The sequence below is a fragment of the Geospiza fortis genome, unplaced genomic scaffold, assembly GCF_000277835.1.
Source record: "Geospiza fortis unplaced genomic scaffold, GeoFor_1.0 scaffold428, whole genome shotgun sequence".
Lineage (NCBI taxonomy): Eukaryota > Metazoa > Chordata > Aves > Passeriformes > Thraupidae > Geospiza > Geospiza fortis.
In genome coordinates, this window is record NW_005054409.1 from 2,463,395 (window position 1) to 2,476,646 (window position 13,252).

General features: G+C 39.2%; 1 protein-coding gene across 2 annotated transcripts in view; it reads left to right on the forward strand.

Annotated features, from left to right (window-relative positions):
* Window positions 1–13,252, forward strand: part of SEMA3D (semaphorin 3D) — a 137,593-nt gene that overhangs the window by 78,285 nt on the left and 46,056 nt on the right. For both annotated transcript variants that reach the window (XM_031061313.1, XM_005426293.3), the window contains exons 6-8: window positions 706–799; window positions 4,055–4,183; window positions 10,589–10,731. In XM_031061313.1, the coding sequence (XP_030917173.1) occupies window positions 706–799; window positions 4,055–4,183; window positions 10,589–10,731 (366 nt within the window). The remainder of the gene's footprint in view (window positions 1–705; window positions 800–4,054; window positions 4,184–10,588; window positions 10,732–13,252) is intronic.

Consider the following 13,252-nt stretch of genomic DNA (forward strand, 5'->3'; position numbering starts at 1 on the left):
TGAAAGGGGCAAGTAGAAGAATCCCTGTTGGCAATTCAAAACTATAATAAAGCTTCAAATGGATGCCTACAGGAATCAAGTTGTTGATTGCCCGCTGAAAACATTGGCAATAATTTTTAAATAACTTATTTTCTTTATCTTCCTCTATGCTCTTGTTCTGTGGCCAGGAATTAATCATACTGTATTTGGAAACTACAAGGAAGAAACTATTCTGATATCTCTTGTATCTTTAGCCTTGTTAAAAATAATAAGAGAGAGCATATGCTGCTTTCATTTTAAAAGGGTCTGAACTGTGTCTGTTGTGAGCATTATTCAGCAGTCCCTGGAGAAATTTCAGAGTCAGCCAGAATCCCTTCAGGGTCTCCTGTTGCAACACAGTCTATCAGCATTTTCCCAAATAGAAGCCAGTGCCTTTTAAGAACAATCCAGCTTTTAATTGGAGTAGAAATGAACAATCCATCTCCTCTTTTCTGAATATAATTGTATTTTTTTTAAAGATTTGTGTTTCACTACAGAGTGACCAGGATACAGTAAAACACTGAGTGAAAAAATCCAGATATGAAACAGACAGACTGTAAACATCAATACTAAGATGACAGCTGCATGATCTAACCCACCTTCACTTTGTACACCAGCAGAACAGGCTGTCTAAGTGAGTTTTTCTCTGTAGCCACACCAAGATAATGAATTTGTGTTTATTCTCAGGAGATGGTGTTCCGTTTGGATACCCAGAACCTGGAGTCTGGCAGGTTGAAGTGTCCCTTCGATCCCCAGCAGCCGTTTGCTTCAGTGATGGCAGGTAAGGAGCCACCAGAGCCAGGTGCTGTGCTTGGACCTGCAATGGCTCTGTGTGAGCGCAGGGGCTCAGCAGATGCCACTGCTGGAGCTCCTCTGGCACTGGTCATGTTTCCAGTGCTGGTTTGTGCTCTCAGAGCTGGGGAAGCCTTCAGGCTGCAGTCACCAGAGAGCTGGAAGGGCAGCAGTACAAACAGAGGCATTAGAATGGCAGTGAAGCCTCTGTCAGCTGGGCAGGAAGGCGGTTTCACCCTCACCCAGTCATTGCTCCTTTAAGAGGACAACAAAAAAACCCACATGGACAGAGAGTGTTTGAAGCCCTTGTGGGCCTCTTTCTGCAATTATCAATATGTTCTGCCCTTTGAAGTCTGCTGACATGCACTATTTCCATAAATACGTTTCTGAGGTTTCTATTTACTCGAGTAGCCACTTCTGAAGCCGGGAGCCGGGGAGCAGATAGTGCGCTCTGCCTGCTGCGTGCATCGCAGCACTGTGTGGTCTGACATTTGGGGCTGAGGAATGTCAGCTTGACCTCTGCGTTTCAAATCACTATAAGAGCTACTTTTGTCATGGTTTGGTTCATAGCTTTGGACAATTTTCATTTAACTTGTCCGTCGAGCATATGAATACAAGATAAGAGTGAAGCACCATGACGTTTTCATTTACAGCCAAAGAGCAGTGGTGACAGTGCTTTGAAGTATCGGTCACTCTGTGTTATAAAAAGAATATGACTAATGTTCAGTCTTTATTCTCAGATAATAAGATAGATGATTTGTGATTCTGACCCTACAGATGGGGCAGGACTTCCTTTATTAAAAACAATAGATTAAAGCCTGTGCTTATTCTTCTCAGAGACCCCTAGTACTCTTTAATGACCGTGAAGTCTATTTTTAAAATGGGGTTCCAGAAACTTTAACTTTTTTTTTAACTTTTTTTTTAATGCAAGCAGTAGAACTCTGTGATTTATTACAGCATTGCCTAATTTCAGTAGCACTGTCATGCTCTGAGTGTTCTATTACATCTTGTGAAATGAAGAGGCTGCTGTCTTTTAGCTAGCTAAGACATGAACTTTGCTGCATAACAATTTTTGAGCTAGTTTAAATTAATGGCCAGGGTATTCTAGTACCCCTTTTTTGACTGTTGCTGGTGTCAAGTGCTTCACAATAATGTACAAGGAGCGCTGTAAAGAGTTACAGGCCGGACCAGAGAATGTGTTTTGGTCTATCTTGGGATGCTTACCTTATTCCCAAGTGAACTAGGAGAGCAGTATTGTTCATGGGTAAGATGCTGCTCTGGAGCTCAGGTGAGATCATTTCCCATCTCTGCCATTAATGAGCAGAGTAACCTTGGCATGTCACTTCTCTCCATCTACTTTTATTTATCTGCCAAATGGCAATAAAGATTACTTATATCCTTCAGAGAACACTTCTTACTCAGTTAGACATTTATGAGCTAAGTAATATCTAGCTACATTTTCATTCATATATGTAAGTTAATGCAACTGAGTAATTTTCATTCTTCATAGAAATAAGTAATCTGAGTACTACCTGACATATCACTTCAAGTAGACCCATAGATAAATTTGAAAAACTAGTTTTTTGACTGAAAAATCACCTGTTCATTATCCATCCTCACAAATTACCACTCACCAAAACTGTTCAGGTCGCTACGGAAACTTGGAATGAGAGATACCAAATGCTGAGAGAAGTGCTGAAAATGCCTTGTCAGCAGAGCCTAAGCAAGGATGGAGAATTTCTGTTGGCCCTTCAGATGTATCGATCACAGAGTGCCTGTCACTTAGCAAACACCAATTACCCTGCCCATCCCTCATTATGACAAATACCTTTCAGAATGCACTATTGTTTCTTTACAAAGGCAACATGCTGTCTGAAAGATGTGCTTTCCACAACTGTCATAGAAATAATACAGAAGTAACAATAATAATGAGGTAAAAAGAAAGATGATAGATCTTTTTTGGACAAATAAAGTGCTTGTGGATCATGGATTGTGGGTTGGTTTGTTGATTTTTTTTCCCCCCTTGATCTTATTTTTTTAAGTGCATTTACATCTTTCCCATATGAAAGCACAAACATCAGAGTTGAATGGTATTTATTCTGCATTCACACTCAACAAAGGCTTCTCGCTAGAAGATCTTGTGAAATGTTTCAACCCAAGAGTTGAAAACCTGGATAAGGAACTTTTGGAAGGGGATTTTTATGTATCATATAGCTTTTTATAAAATTATAATTTATGAACATGAACTTTTTTGTTTTTATGAATTCTAGGGATTTATTTCTGCAATTCATTAAACAAAATAAAACAAAAAGCCCTCTCCAACAAATAAAGCTTGTTATTTTACAGAAAAAGGAGTATTTTAAAATGCACTATGTGGTAAAAAACAAAAAAAGGTTTACAGTTATACTGTTTCTTTGCTTCTTTTTGAAAAGTACTGAGATATGAAGGCAAACAGAAAATATTTTGCATTTCTTAGCATTTTCATTGCCCACAAAAGGGGCAGAAGAGCAAATAGTGACTGCAGTTGCAGCAACCTCAGGGCACTGTGTTACAGATGTAGTGTCCTTGTGAGGCAAATTCTGGCTGCCTTATTCAAACAAAATGTGTCATTTATTTCAGGGAGACCACTCTGTGTTAAAATGATGATGATTTGTGTCTGTAGCCATATTGCTGCCATTAACACAAATTCCCTGAATTTGTGCCTGAATTCCTCTTTGTGAATTAAGGTTGGATGGAAATCCATACTCCAGGAATGGGCCAGGCTGCAGCATTCCAGTGGGGAAGCATCCATCTTGTTTTTTCTGGCTCAGGAGTAGCAAAGCCACTGGGGCCATGGCAGTCCTGGGACACAGGAGTAGCTGGAATGGGCAGGTGGCTGTGCCCTCACCCTGGCTCCAGGTGCATGGGACAGGATGTTCAGATTAAATAGACCTTTATACCCTTAAGAGCCCAGTTCCCATTAAAGCCTGGCAAATTTACTTTCCTGAGTGCCTAAAAGGTCTGAAAATTAGGCGTTGACTGTGTTACTTCTCAGATATATAATTACAAATATCACTCTCATTTAAATGTAAATAAATTCACAGAACCAAAAAACCCATTAAAATATGACCCAATAATATTTTAAAGCATTAAATTCGTTTATAGACCAATTAAACACAGGTGGTGTTCACCCAACAAAATGTAAATAGTCTTAATTTTTTTTTATGCCACAGCTGTAGGTGCCCTATTTCTTTTTCATTTGCAGATGAGTATCTTTATGCTGGAACAGCTTCTGATTTCCTTGGCAAAGACACTGCTCTGACACGTTCTCTGGGCCCTTCTCACGACCACCATTACATCAGAACTGACATTTCTGAACATTACTGGCTTACTGGTAAGATCCCAAACATATGCTGTTGTCATTTGCATTGTGCCTGCCTCTGAAGTTAATAGCTCCTTCCTTATATAAATATATGTCCAGTAACTATAAATATAGATATTGTATCATGGAGGCTTTGGATTACGTAGGCTTTTTTTAAAAAGCTCAGTGGAACAGAAATGCACTTGAGAAAAGTCACAGAGGTGAAAATGCTAATTAAGGGAAGAGTGGGAGCATAAGACTTAATCATAGTTTCCGTCTTTGATGTGTATATCTATGTATAATCCCACAATGGAAGTAATATCATGACTGAAATGCTTCTATATCCAGTCTTGTCAGAATAATTTTTTTAAACTGTATTTTCCAATCACTTGTTGGAAGCTGTTCTCTATAGCGTGTTGAAACGACAGACTAGAAATCCCACATTTTTTGGTAGGAGGTCTTTTTTTTTTCCTTTTCCTTTTTTAGGGGGAAAAATACCCTTTGTTGCTGTGAGGATCATTTTAAAACCACTAAGGGCACACTAAAATAGCTTCCCAAGCAAAACAGTGCTTTTTCTTGCCCTTTAAAAAACATTGTGAGCTAGTAAACCCTCTAAAAAACTGGATGCATTTGCACCCAGCCAGTCTCAAACCACACACAGAGTAACATGGAAAACTTCACTCACAAGCTAACCCTGCTCAATTAAAGCATCCCCCTTTTAGCTGTCAACTGTCTTTAAAGATGTGGCAACGCTGGTCCTGGCTCAGGATGCCTGTGTTACTATTATGGGTGCAGTGTAAGGCCAGGGCCTGCTGACCACAGGGTTAAGTTGTCTTCCCAGCAGACAACTTCTAAAAAGGATAATTTTGCCTCTTAACTCTTTGAGATCTCAACAAGAGGAAATGTTCTTTTTTTCTTAATAATTTTTCCGTACCTCTTCTCTTCCTTCTTCTCTATTGTTGCCTAGGATTTCTGTCTAGATGCAGCTCCATAACCCAAGGATTTCTGCTGCAAGATAAGGAGAAAAAGAAAAAGCCACTTAAAAGTCATGTTTACCTTTCCAAATAGGAGATTGAAGAATCTCACTCCACTGACCTATCCCACTTTCATTTCCTGTACTGAAAATCTTTCTTGTCCCACCTCTCCTATTTGCATCTCTGATTTCCACACACCTCTTGTGCAGTGCAGAGCAGAAATGGACTGTGATATGGACCACAATGGGTCCATCCAGGAGTCAGTTCTCTAATTCTAATTAGCCATGCAACTGCATATCCAGTTTTATCACTGATGGCCTGCAGATGCTCAGCGTGGAAAGGTGGCTGGGTAGCTGCTTTCCTAAGGGATGCAGTAATAAGGTAAAAACAAAGGTTTACTGTGGTTTGGCCCTGAGGAGCATCTGGTGCAATCATTAGTATAGATCGACATTGATGAGCATTACAGGGTTCAGCTGCCAGTCCAAAAGAACTTGTAGCTTAAAAATACATTTCCAAACATTTCTTTCTCTTATTATTGTTTCTTCATGAGGAGTTTGAGGCAAGGGAACAGTAGAAGAAAACAGAATAAACTGTAGGTTTGAGAAATGTTTAAATGTTTTGGGGAGGGGGGGGAAGGTGTCTGCCTTTCCTTTCTCATTTATATTGATTCACAATTTATTCTGTTTTCACTTAAAGCATCTGTATTTGTGAAACTTTTCTAAGGAGAACAGTATATTAATATGTCTGGGTCTGAAAAACAGCTTTAGTGTGCTAGACTGTGAGGTGAAAATTGCCCCACACTATATAAACACTGAAGACCCTATATATTCTTCAGGTTTACCTTGTTTCCAGCCATATAAAACCCTACAGCCACAATTCTGTCTAAGATTTCACAAACACAATCCATTCAGTGTTATACTAAGAGGCATAGACATAAACGAGGTGCTTTTAATATTTTGAAACAGTCCTTTTAAGGTTGGAGAAAATTTGAAGTGCAACTTGAAATGACGGCATCATTTTTGCAATAAGCCATAGGGTGGCCAATATATTTCTAGTTTATTGTGTAATGTTACCAATTACATACTTTTGTGCTTTCAGCCGATATTGGTATAAAGAAAATATTTACTTGATTTCAGATTTTAAACTCCCATCTCATGTAAATCCCCTCTTGCCTAAATCTACTGCCTATCTACCAAGCATGTGTTAGACCTCCAGTAAAAGTTGCACATACTTGGATAATTGTACAATTGGAAATAAATTATTACCATGCATGACTCATGTTTTACTTAGGATAAGCATAAAATGTACAGCTTGTTTTCTTCCAGAGGGCCAAGGAAGTTTTGCTATAATGCGCCTTAATATTTCTAAAGTTTAGTCTTACTCTGTTTCTGGAAACAAAATTATCCTTCCCTGAGGGAAGGGAGGTAAAGACAAAGCGCGAGGGAAAAATGTGTGGGATACCTTCCAGTTCCTTGCAGGGCATCTCTATCTTGGCTAATTAAGACATGTCCTAATCTCAGTGACTGAATAGCAGCTCCACAGAGGGGGAAGGAGGAAGGCAGCTAATCTTTCCCATGACTCAGGCTCACACGTGCTCATCCTCCCGCAAGGGTGGCACTGGAGCAGAGGGGAGCAGGGCTGGGCTGTCTGGGGTTCCCACAGCTGCTCACTGGAGCTGTCTCACCCAGGGACAAGGCACGTGGGGCTGGTGGCTCCTCTCCGGATGGCAAAGCCACCCACTGGAACCGAGTCTGCCCCGTGCCAGCCCCGTGGGCAGAGAGCACCCCACAGCCCTACACACAGGCACCCCGTGAGCAGCTGCACATTCCTCCCTCCTTCATAGGAAGAGAAGGCCATAGCTGGAACGAGGGCTTCCTTGAATTGCATTCATCTCTTTTTTTTTCCCTTTTCACTTTTTTCATAGCAATTTAGTCGTCTTTTCCAGGGCAAAGTCTTGGAGGCAATGAGTTCTTTATATCCTGCGAACTTTGGATGGGATTCAGCTCCCTTAGCTCTAAAAGGCAAAAGCTAGCATCCTGTCTGAGCTCAGTCCTTTTGCTTGCCTCCGTAATTTACTGAGCGAGGTGACACTTCCAGAGGGTGACTCACCCTGCCTATTGTAGGAATCTGTCTTAAAATAGGATTATTCATTGTCACTTTGTCCCTCCCTGAGAGAGGACCTGGCTGAGAATGGGTTAGGAGCTTGACTTCTAGCTGCTTATGGTAAATGAGGTAAGCACTGTCCTTTGTGTTCTGTCATGCCATGTATTTCTGGCAGCCCAACTACGCAGAGGTGCTGCTTCCCACTGTTCCGGGTTTCTTTTTCATTTCTTTGTGTTCTGGGACAGCCACTCCTTTGTGGTCCTCTTTTTCTGAGACTAAGTTCTCCATAGGTTGCACTGCCAAAAATCACTGCTGGTTTCAGAAGGGGGTGATGGCCAGCAGGTAACCAACAGCCACCCCAGCAGTGAAGAACCGGCTGTATCAGCTTTTCCTATCAGACCACATGAAAAAAAGCACAAGCAAGACATGTACCATCTATTGCCAGAGCTCATGAAGCCATTAAGGCCTGGGCTGGTTACATGCAATCTAGCCATGAGTTTAGTATGTGGGATGATCTGCTGCTAAAGTGAATAGTGGGAGGGGATGGCTCTGTCTATGGGAAAACAAACAGTAGTTTAAAATCATCATAATTAGTTTTTTCTCCCATGAAAGGAATCCAAAAGCCTAATTCACAGTTAGTTTAAATGCACTTTTATATGTTGGATAGATGGGTTAGAAAAGATGAGACAAAGATCTCAATTGCAGAACATTATGTGCTTTTGAGGTCATGATCTCTTCCATTTAATTATTTTCACTTCATATCTTTTACGATGTATTTCTGTTTGAAATTCAGTGTTTTCAGTTGTGATTTAAAATTGTTAAATATTGGTGTTCCTTTAATTTGTTAGAGAGTCTTCTAAATCTGTTCCAGGAATTGGTATTGAGACATTTATTTTTGCATTTGGCTTGCCAAGGAAAGCAATGAAGTTTAATCTTCAACCCCCCCATACATTCAGTGTTTTGTTCTGTGAATGTGGATTAAGAAAAAAAAAAAGATGTGACTTTCAAAAACATGGAATAGAAGAATTTCACAGGTTTCCTCTTAAATGGCTGTTTTGCTAACCACATATTTAAGAAACCATACTAGAAGCATATTTATGTATTTATTCATGCCTAGAGATCTAATCTTCAAAGTAGCCTTACAGGCCCTGAGGGGTAATGGAATATTTTCCTCAAGCTTGTTTTGAAATCCTGACTTAAATTTATAGATCTTGATGCCTGCATCATTTCATTTTTTCTGCTGACACCATTCTCTAGTGTCAGAAAGGTTTAAAATGGTAGCAGCACTGTGACTATTTTCACCCATAAATTTACTTTTCTGTCACAAAGGTGCCCACTGAGCGCTTAAACACATCCCATTTTGTCTCAGGCCCTTTGTCTCAGACTGCAAACTTTTGAATCAAGGGCTCCCTTTTTCTTCTATGTGTACTGTGGAGTTCATGGTGAAAATTCCTCAAGGCCAATATAAAGTAACAATCATTATGAAAAGGACAAAGGCATGAAGATAGATTGAAAGCTGGTAAGAGTATTTCTCCATATAAACAGTGTGCTCTGTTTGCTCTGCATTCTCACACCACCCTCCTCATTGCTTTCTACTGCAGCCTACCTGATACTGGGGGACAAAGACTGTGTATTTTATTGCTGAAAGAATGTATTTTAGAGTCAAGGGTCTCTTTGCACTGTATTTGTATAGCCACTTCTGTTTAAAGAAAAACGCCATTGATCCAAGTGCCTTCAGAAGTGCTCATCTATTGCAGCACACTGGGGAATGTCTTAAAAACCACTGCCTCAAGTAGTTGGTTCACTTGGGCAAGGCAGGGTTGTTGGCTGCTCTGCTGCAGTCATGGACCCTGGAATTGCTTCAATTTCTGATTTTAGTGGAAAATTACACGAGAAACTAACAAACAAGAAACCCCAACACCGAAAACAAATGCCTTCAACTAGTGAGCAGGTAGAGCAGGATTGGAGACCATGGATAAGGGGGCTTGGGAGCAGTGAGGAGCATCTTGGCCCAATAAGCATGCCTGCAAAATGCAGGTAGACACCCACACTTGCCTTGGAAGAGACCAGGAATAATGCAATGGCCCAGCATGCCACAACAAGGCATTTTTTGCAAAAAGCAGATTTAAATAACCCAAACAAACCATTACATTGATATAGCTAATCTGTTTTCAAACACAAGGAACTGTGTCCTTAAGAGTGACCAACCAGTTTTGGAGTTTGCTGTGCTAACTGGGGAATCTCAGCATGGCACTGTGTTGGATTTGTGTTGGAGCCCTGGTTACTGAGAATTTTAGACTTTCTGTGCAGACAAACACTGACCCCCAAGAGAACACTACATTTGACTTCAGGCCGTAGAGACAATTTCCAAAATTAAGTTATAAAGCTAAGATTATTAGTGTATAGTTTGAATAGAGTATATTATTAGTGTAGAGTTTGAATAGAAGTGTGTAATATCACATAGTAAAAAACTTAAAATTTAAAGCTTTATAAATAGCAATATATATAAAACAAGATAGAAGTTTTAAAGCAGAAGCTAGTCTTTCTTCTTCACCTTCTTCTTCCTAGGTTTGGGTGATATTGTATAATTAAATAAAAAGTCCACATTACAAACTACAAGTAGTTAATTATTGAGCTAAAAGTAAAAATAATTTAAGTATCATTTCTTAATTAAATAGTTTATCCTTAAAAAGCCTCATAGAGACATACAGCTCCATTTTTTAAGTTGTTAAAATGAAGTACTACAAAACTCACAGTTTGTGAGACTATAATATAAGTAAGAACTAATAAACATCTAAATCCAAACAAAAAAAAATACCCCCTCACACATTTAATCCCAACCCAGATAAAAAAAAAAGTTAAAAACTCCACAGATTTGGTAGATATAGTCAGTAAGTTTGCTGTGTCACAGATATGTGGGAAACATTCCTTTGCAAACTATCTCTAGTAAACAGTAGTATATTTCTGTATTGATAACTGCTGCCATGAGTCATTAAATTAATTTGAATTCTACCAGATGATTTCAGAAAATCTGCTTAGCTTCATTTTGGTGGCAAAAGCAGTAAGGTAGATTTGTGTAGGCAGTATTTTGTACTGAGAGTTACTCTATTTCCAAACAGAGAATGATGACCAGTGCTGCATACTTTTGCAAGTGGTAATAAGATCTACACTCAAAAACATTAGCCTGAGAGCAAATACTTTAGACTCCATGGTGGTTTTCACTTGGAGTTAGTAAGAAAGTTGCTGCTATGTATCTATATATTTTTATTTCACTGAAAAATGTAACATAAATGCAGAGTTTAACAGCAAGTGCTAAGGCTTTTCTTCACATTTTTAACCCCATTTTTCTTTTAATTTCCAGGAGCGAAATTCATTGGAACTTTTCCTATCCCAGATACCTATAACCCAGATGATGATAAAATCTACTTCTTTTTTCGAGAAATATCACAAGATAGTGGCACATCTGACAAGACAATCCTTTCCAGAGTTGGGAGAGTTTGTAAGGTGAGGAATCTGTCTTTTTGATAAAAATTAAGCAAGTGTGGTTTATTTCTGTGACAAACGTGTTTTCTTCCCCTTTGTTACCCGATGAGCCACTGTAGTAATTTTTCTGAACATTGATTACTAATGCCATCAGAAATTTATTTGGCAAAAAATAAACTTGATATTGACTGTGCACCTCTTTTAAAAAGCTAACGGGTTTATAAATTATAATCCTGTGTCCAACAGTAAATTATTGAACTTCTATGCAACAATGTCGAGCTTTGCTTCATGAGCTTCCAGTGAGGGTGGATGAGTCAAAGTGTACGCAGTGGCAAGGTATTTGGGGGTTTGTGAAAAGTACCCATTGATGCATGGACATACAAACCCATTCATTAGCTTGGTTCTGTACACCATTCCTGGATATTACTGAGAGCTGGGGTCAGTCATTTGTTTCTGCACATTCCTGATAACCCACCGGGGTGAGGGGAGGCTAAGGAAATACGCAGTTTCTGAGATACACCCACATCTGCCTAGAGGTTTCCTCCCTTTGGAAGAAGAGCAATCCTTGACCCATTGACCAGGAGGAACCAGACCCCAGGTCTCCTGCAATGTAAAAAGTTAATTTGGCTGATGCCTGACCTCCTTTGAATGATTACTCCTTCACTTTCTCCTTCATTCTGCTTGGGTTTGCCCTTTATGAAAGATTTGTGCCTCAATGGTGTATACAGACTTAGACTTTCATGAGCTTCAGTCTTTTTGGAGAAGCATCTCTGTCAAGGGCAGAATCCTCCTCAAAAGACAAGAAGAAAAACATCATTCCTGCACATGAAGACAGCAGTCAGTGTAGTTTGCTGTTTAGCAGCTTGATGGTTTCACTGAGGTCTCTACCCACAGTAGCAGAAGGGTTCATAGACTTCTGTGTCAAATTCACACTCTATCCAGTCCATTGTCCCCTAGGACATTCTGTCCCTCTATTCTGTAGTAACAGAAGCAGTCAGTGGAAGTGCTCCCATCCTGTCCTTGGGTCCTCAGGAATCACTGGTAAAAATCAGGAAAATTGAACTTGAAAACTGCCTTCATATTAGTGAAAGAGTAAACATAAACTTTGAGCAAATGTTTATCTCGTGATACATTAGATATCAGCAACACCACAGAAGTCACACAAGTAGGTACATTTCTATGATTTTGTTCAGAAGCTTTAACTGACTTGCAATTTCTGAGCAGTGTGACTCTGCTGGCAGTTTCTTGAGAAACTTGAAAATTAGTACATGAACAAAAATGTTTGTGATTTGCAGTAAGATGTGTGTGGGAGACGAGCACTCATTCAGCTATGGGCACACACTGAAAACAAAAGAGTGGACAAGTGTATGGATGTGTAGATCTACAGCTGCTCTGCAGTCCAGCAAACTCCCAGCTCCAACTGAGATTTCAGTGGTCACAGCCATTTCACACTTCTGTCCTTGACCTAAAGTTTTAAGATAACAAAACATCCATTCATAAATCAGTTCTCTAGTAGGTTTTCAGCCAGACAAAAGAATGGATAATCTTTAGTTGGGTATTTCACAGCAGAGTGATTAATGACAGAATGGAAATGCAAACATTTATGATTTGCTGCTAGACATGGCATTTGCTGATTATGAGAGAGCACTTAATGCATTACGAGAAATTGATAGACAACATTTTCAAGCCAAGGCACATGAGAGAGTATAGTAAACTAAGATATATTGGCTAGAGAAAACCAGCATCCTTTACCTAGAGAAAAAGGGAGATAAGCTATCATAATAAAAGCAAATGTATTGTAAGGAAATCCTAATGACTGTGTATAATCATACCTCAAATGAGAATGAATTTGTAGAGTAATCATGTTAACAGGAGAAATGTCATGAATTTTATTTTTAGTAGTCAAACCAAAACAATGAAAACTGATAAGCAAGGTGATTATTATTAATAGTTCTACACTGTCTTCTTTATTTACTGAACACTGGTTGCAGAATTCTTTTGATAATCCAGACTCTCCTGCATTTTTATATTTGTCTCAACTACCAACAAATTAAAAAAATATATTTCTAATTATTATAATAAAAATAGAATTATTGTGGGTATTTGATAGAAATTAAGTATGCAAATAGACTTTGTTCATGGACTGAGATATTTTGGATCTGTGCTGTGGTATGAAACATCTGCTGTGCTTAATTGTCTCTGACATGGGAACAATGCCTTTGATTGCAACAATTGATAACAACAATTTCTAATTGCACTGTCTCATTAATGTGATCTGTACTGCACAGGGTTAAGCCTTTCCTTCTTTTCCTGTTAAGCAGAGAATAACAGTTTTTGGGAGGAGCTCAGCAACTTCTGAAGTAGTTTGCTTGGTGTAAACACAGTTTTTTTCTACTAGAACTTGATTGCTCTCTACCTCGCCATGCCTTAGGGCTCCTGTCCATTAATGCCAGGAACACATGCTGAAATTAGAACAGGCTTTGTTTTTAGTAAGGAGCTTAGTCAATGCAGCCTATTCTTTGGCTAATTTCCAAGGGTTCAA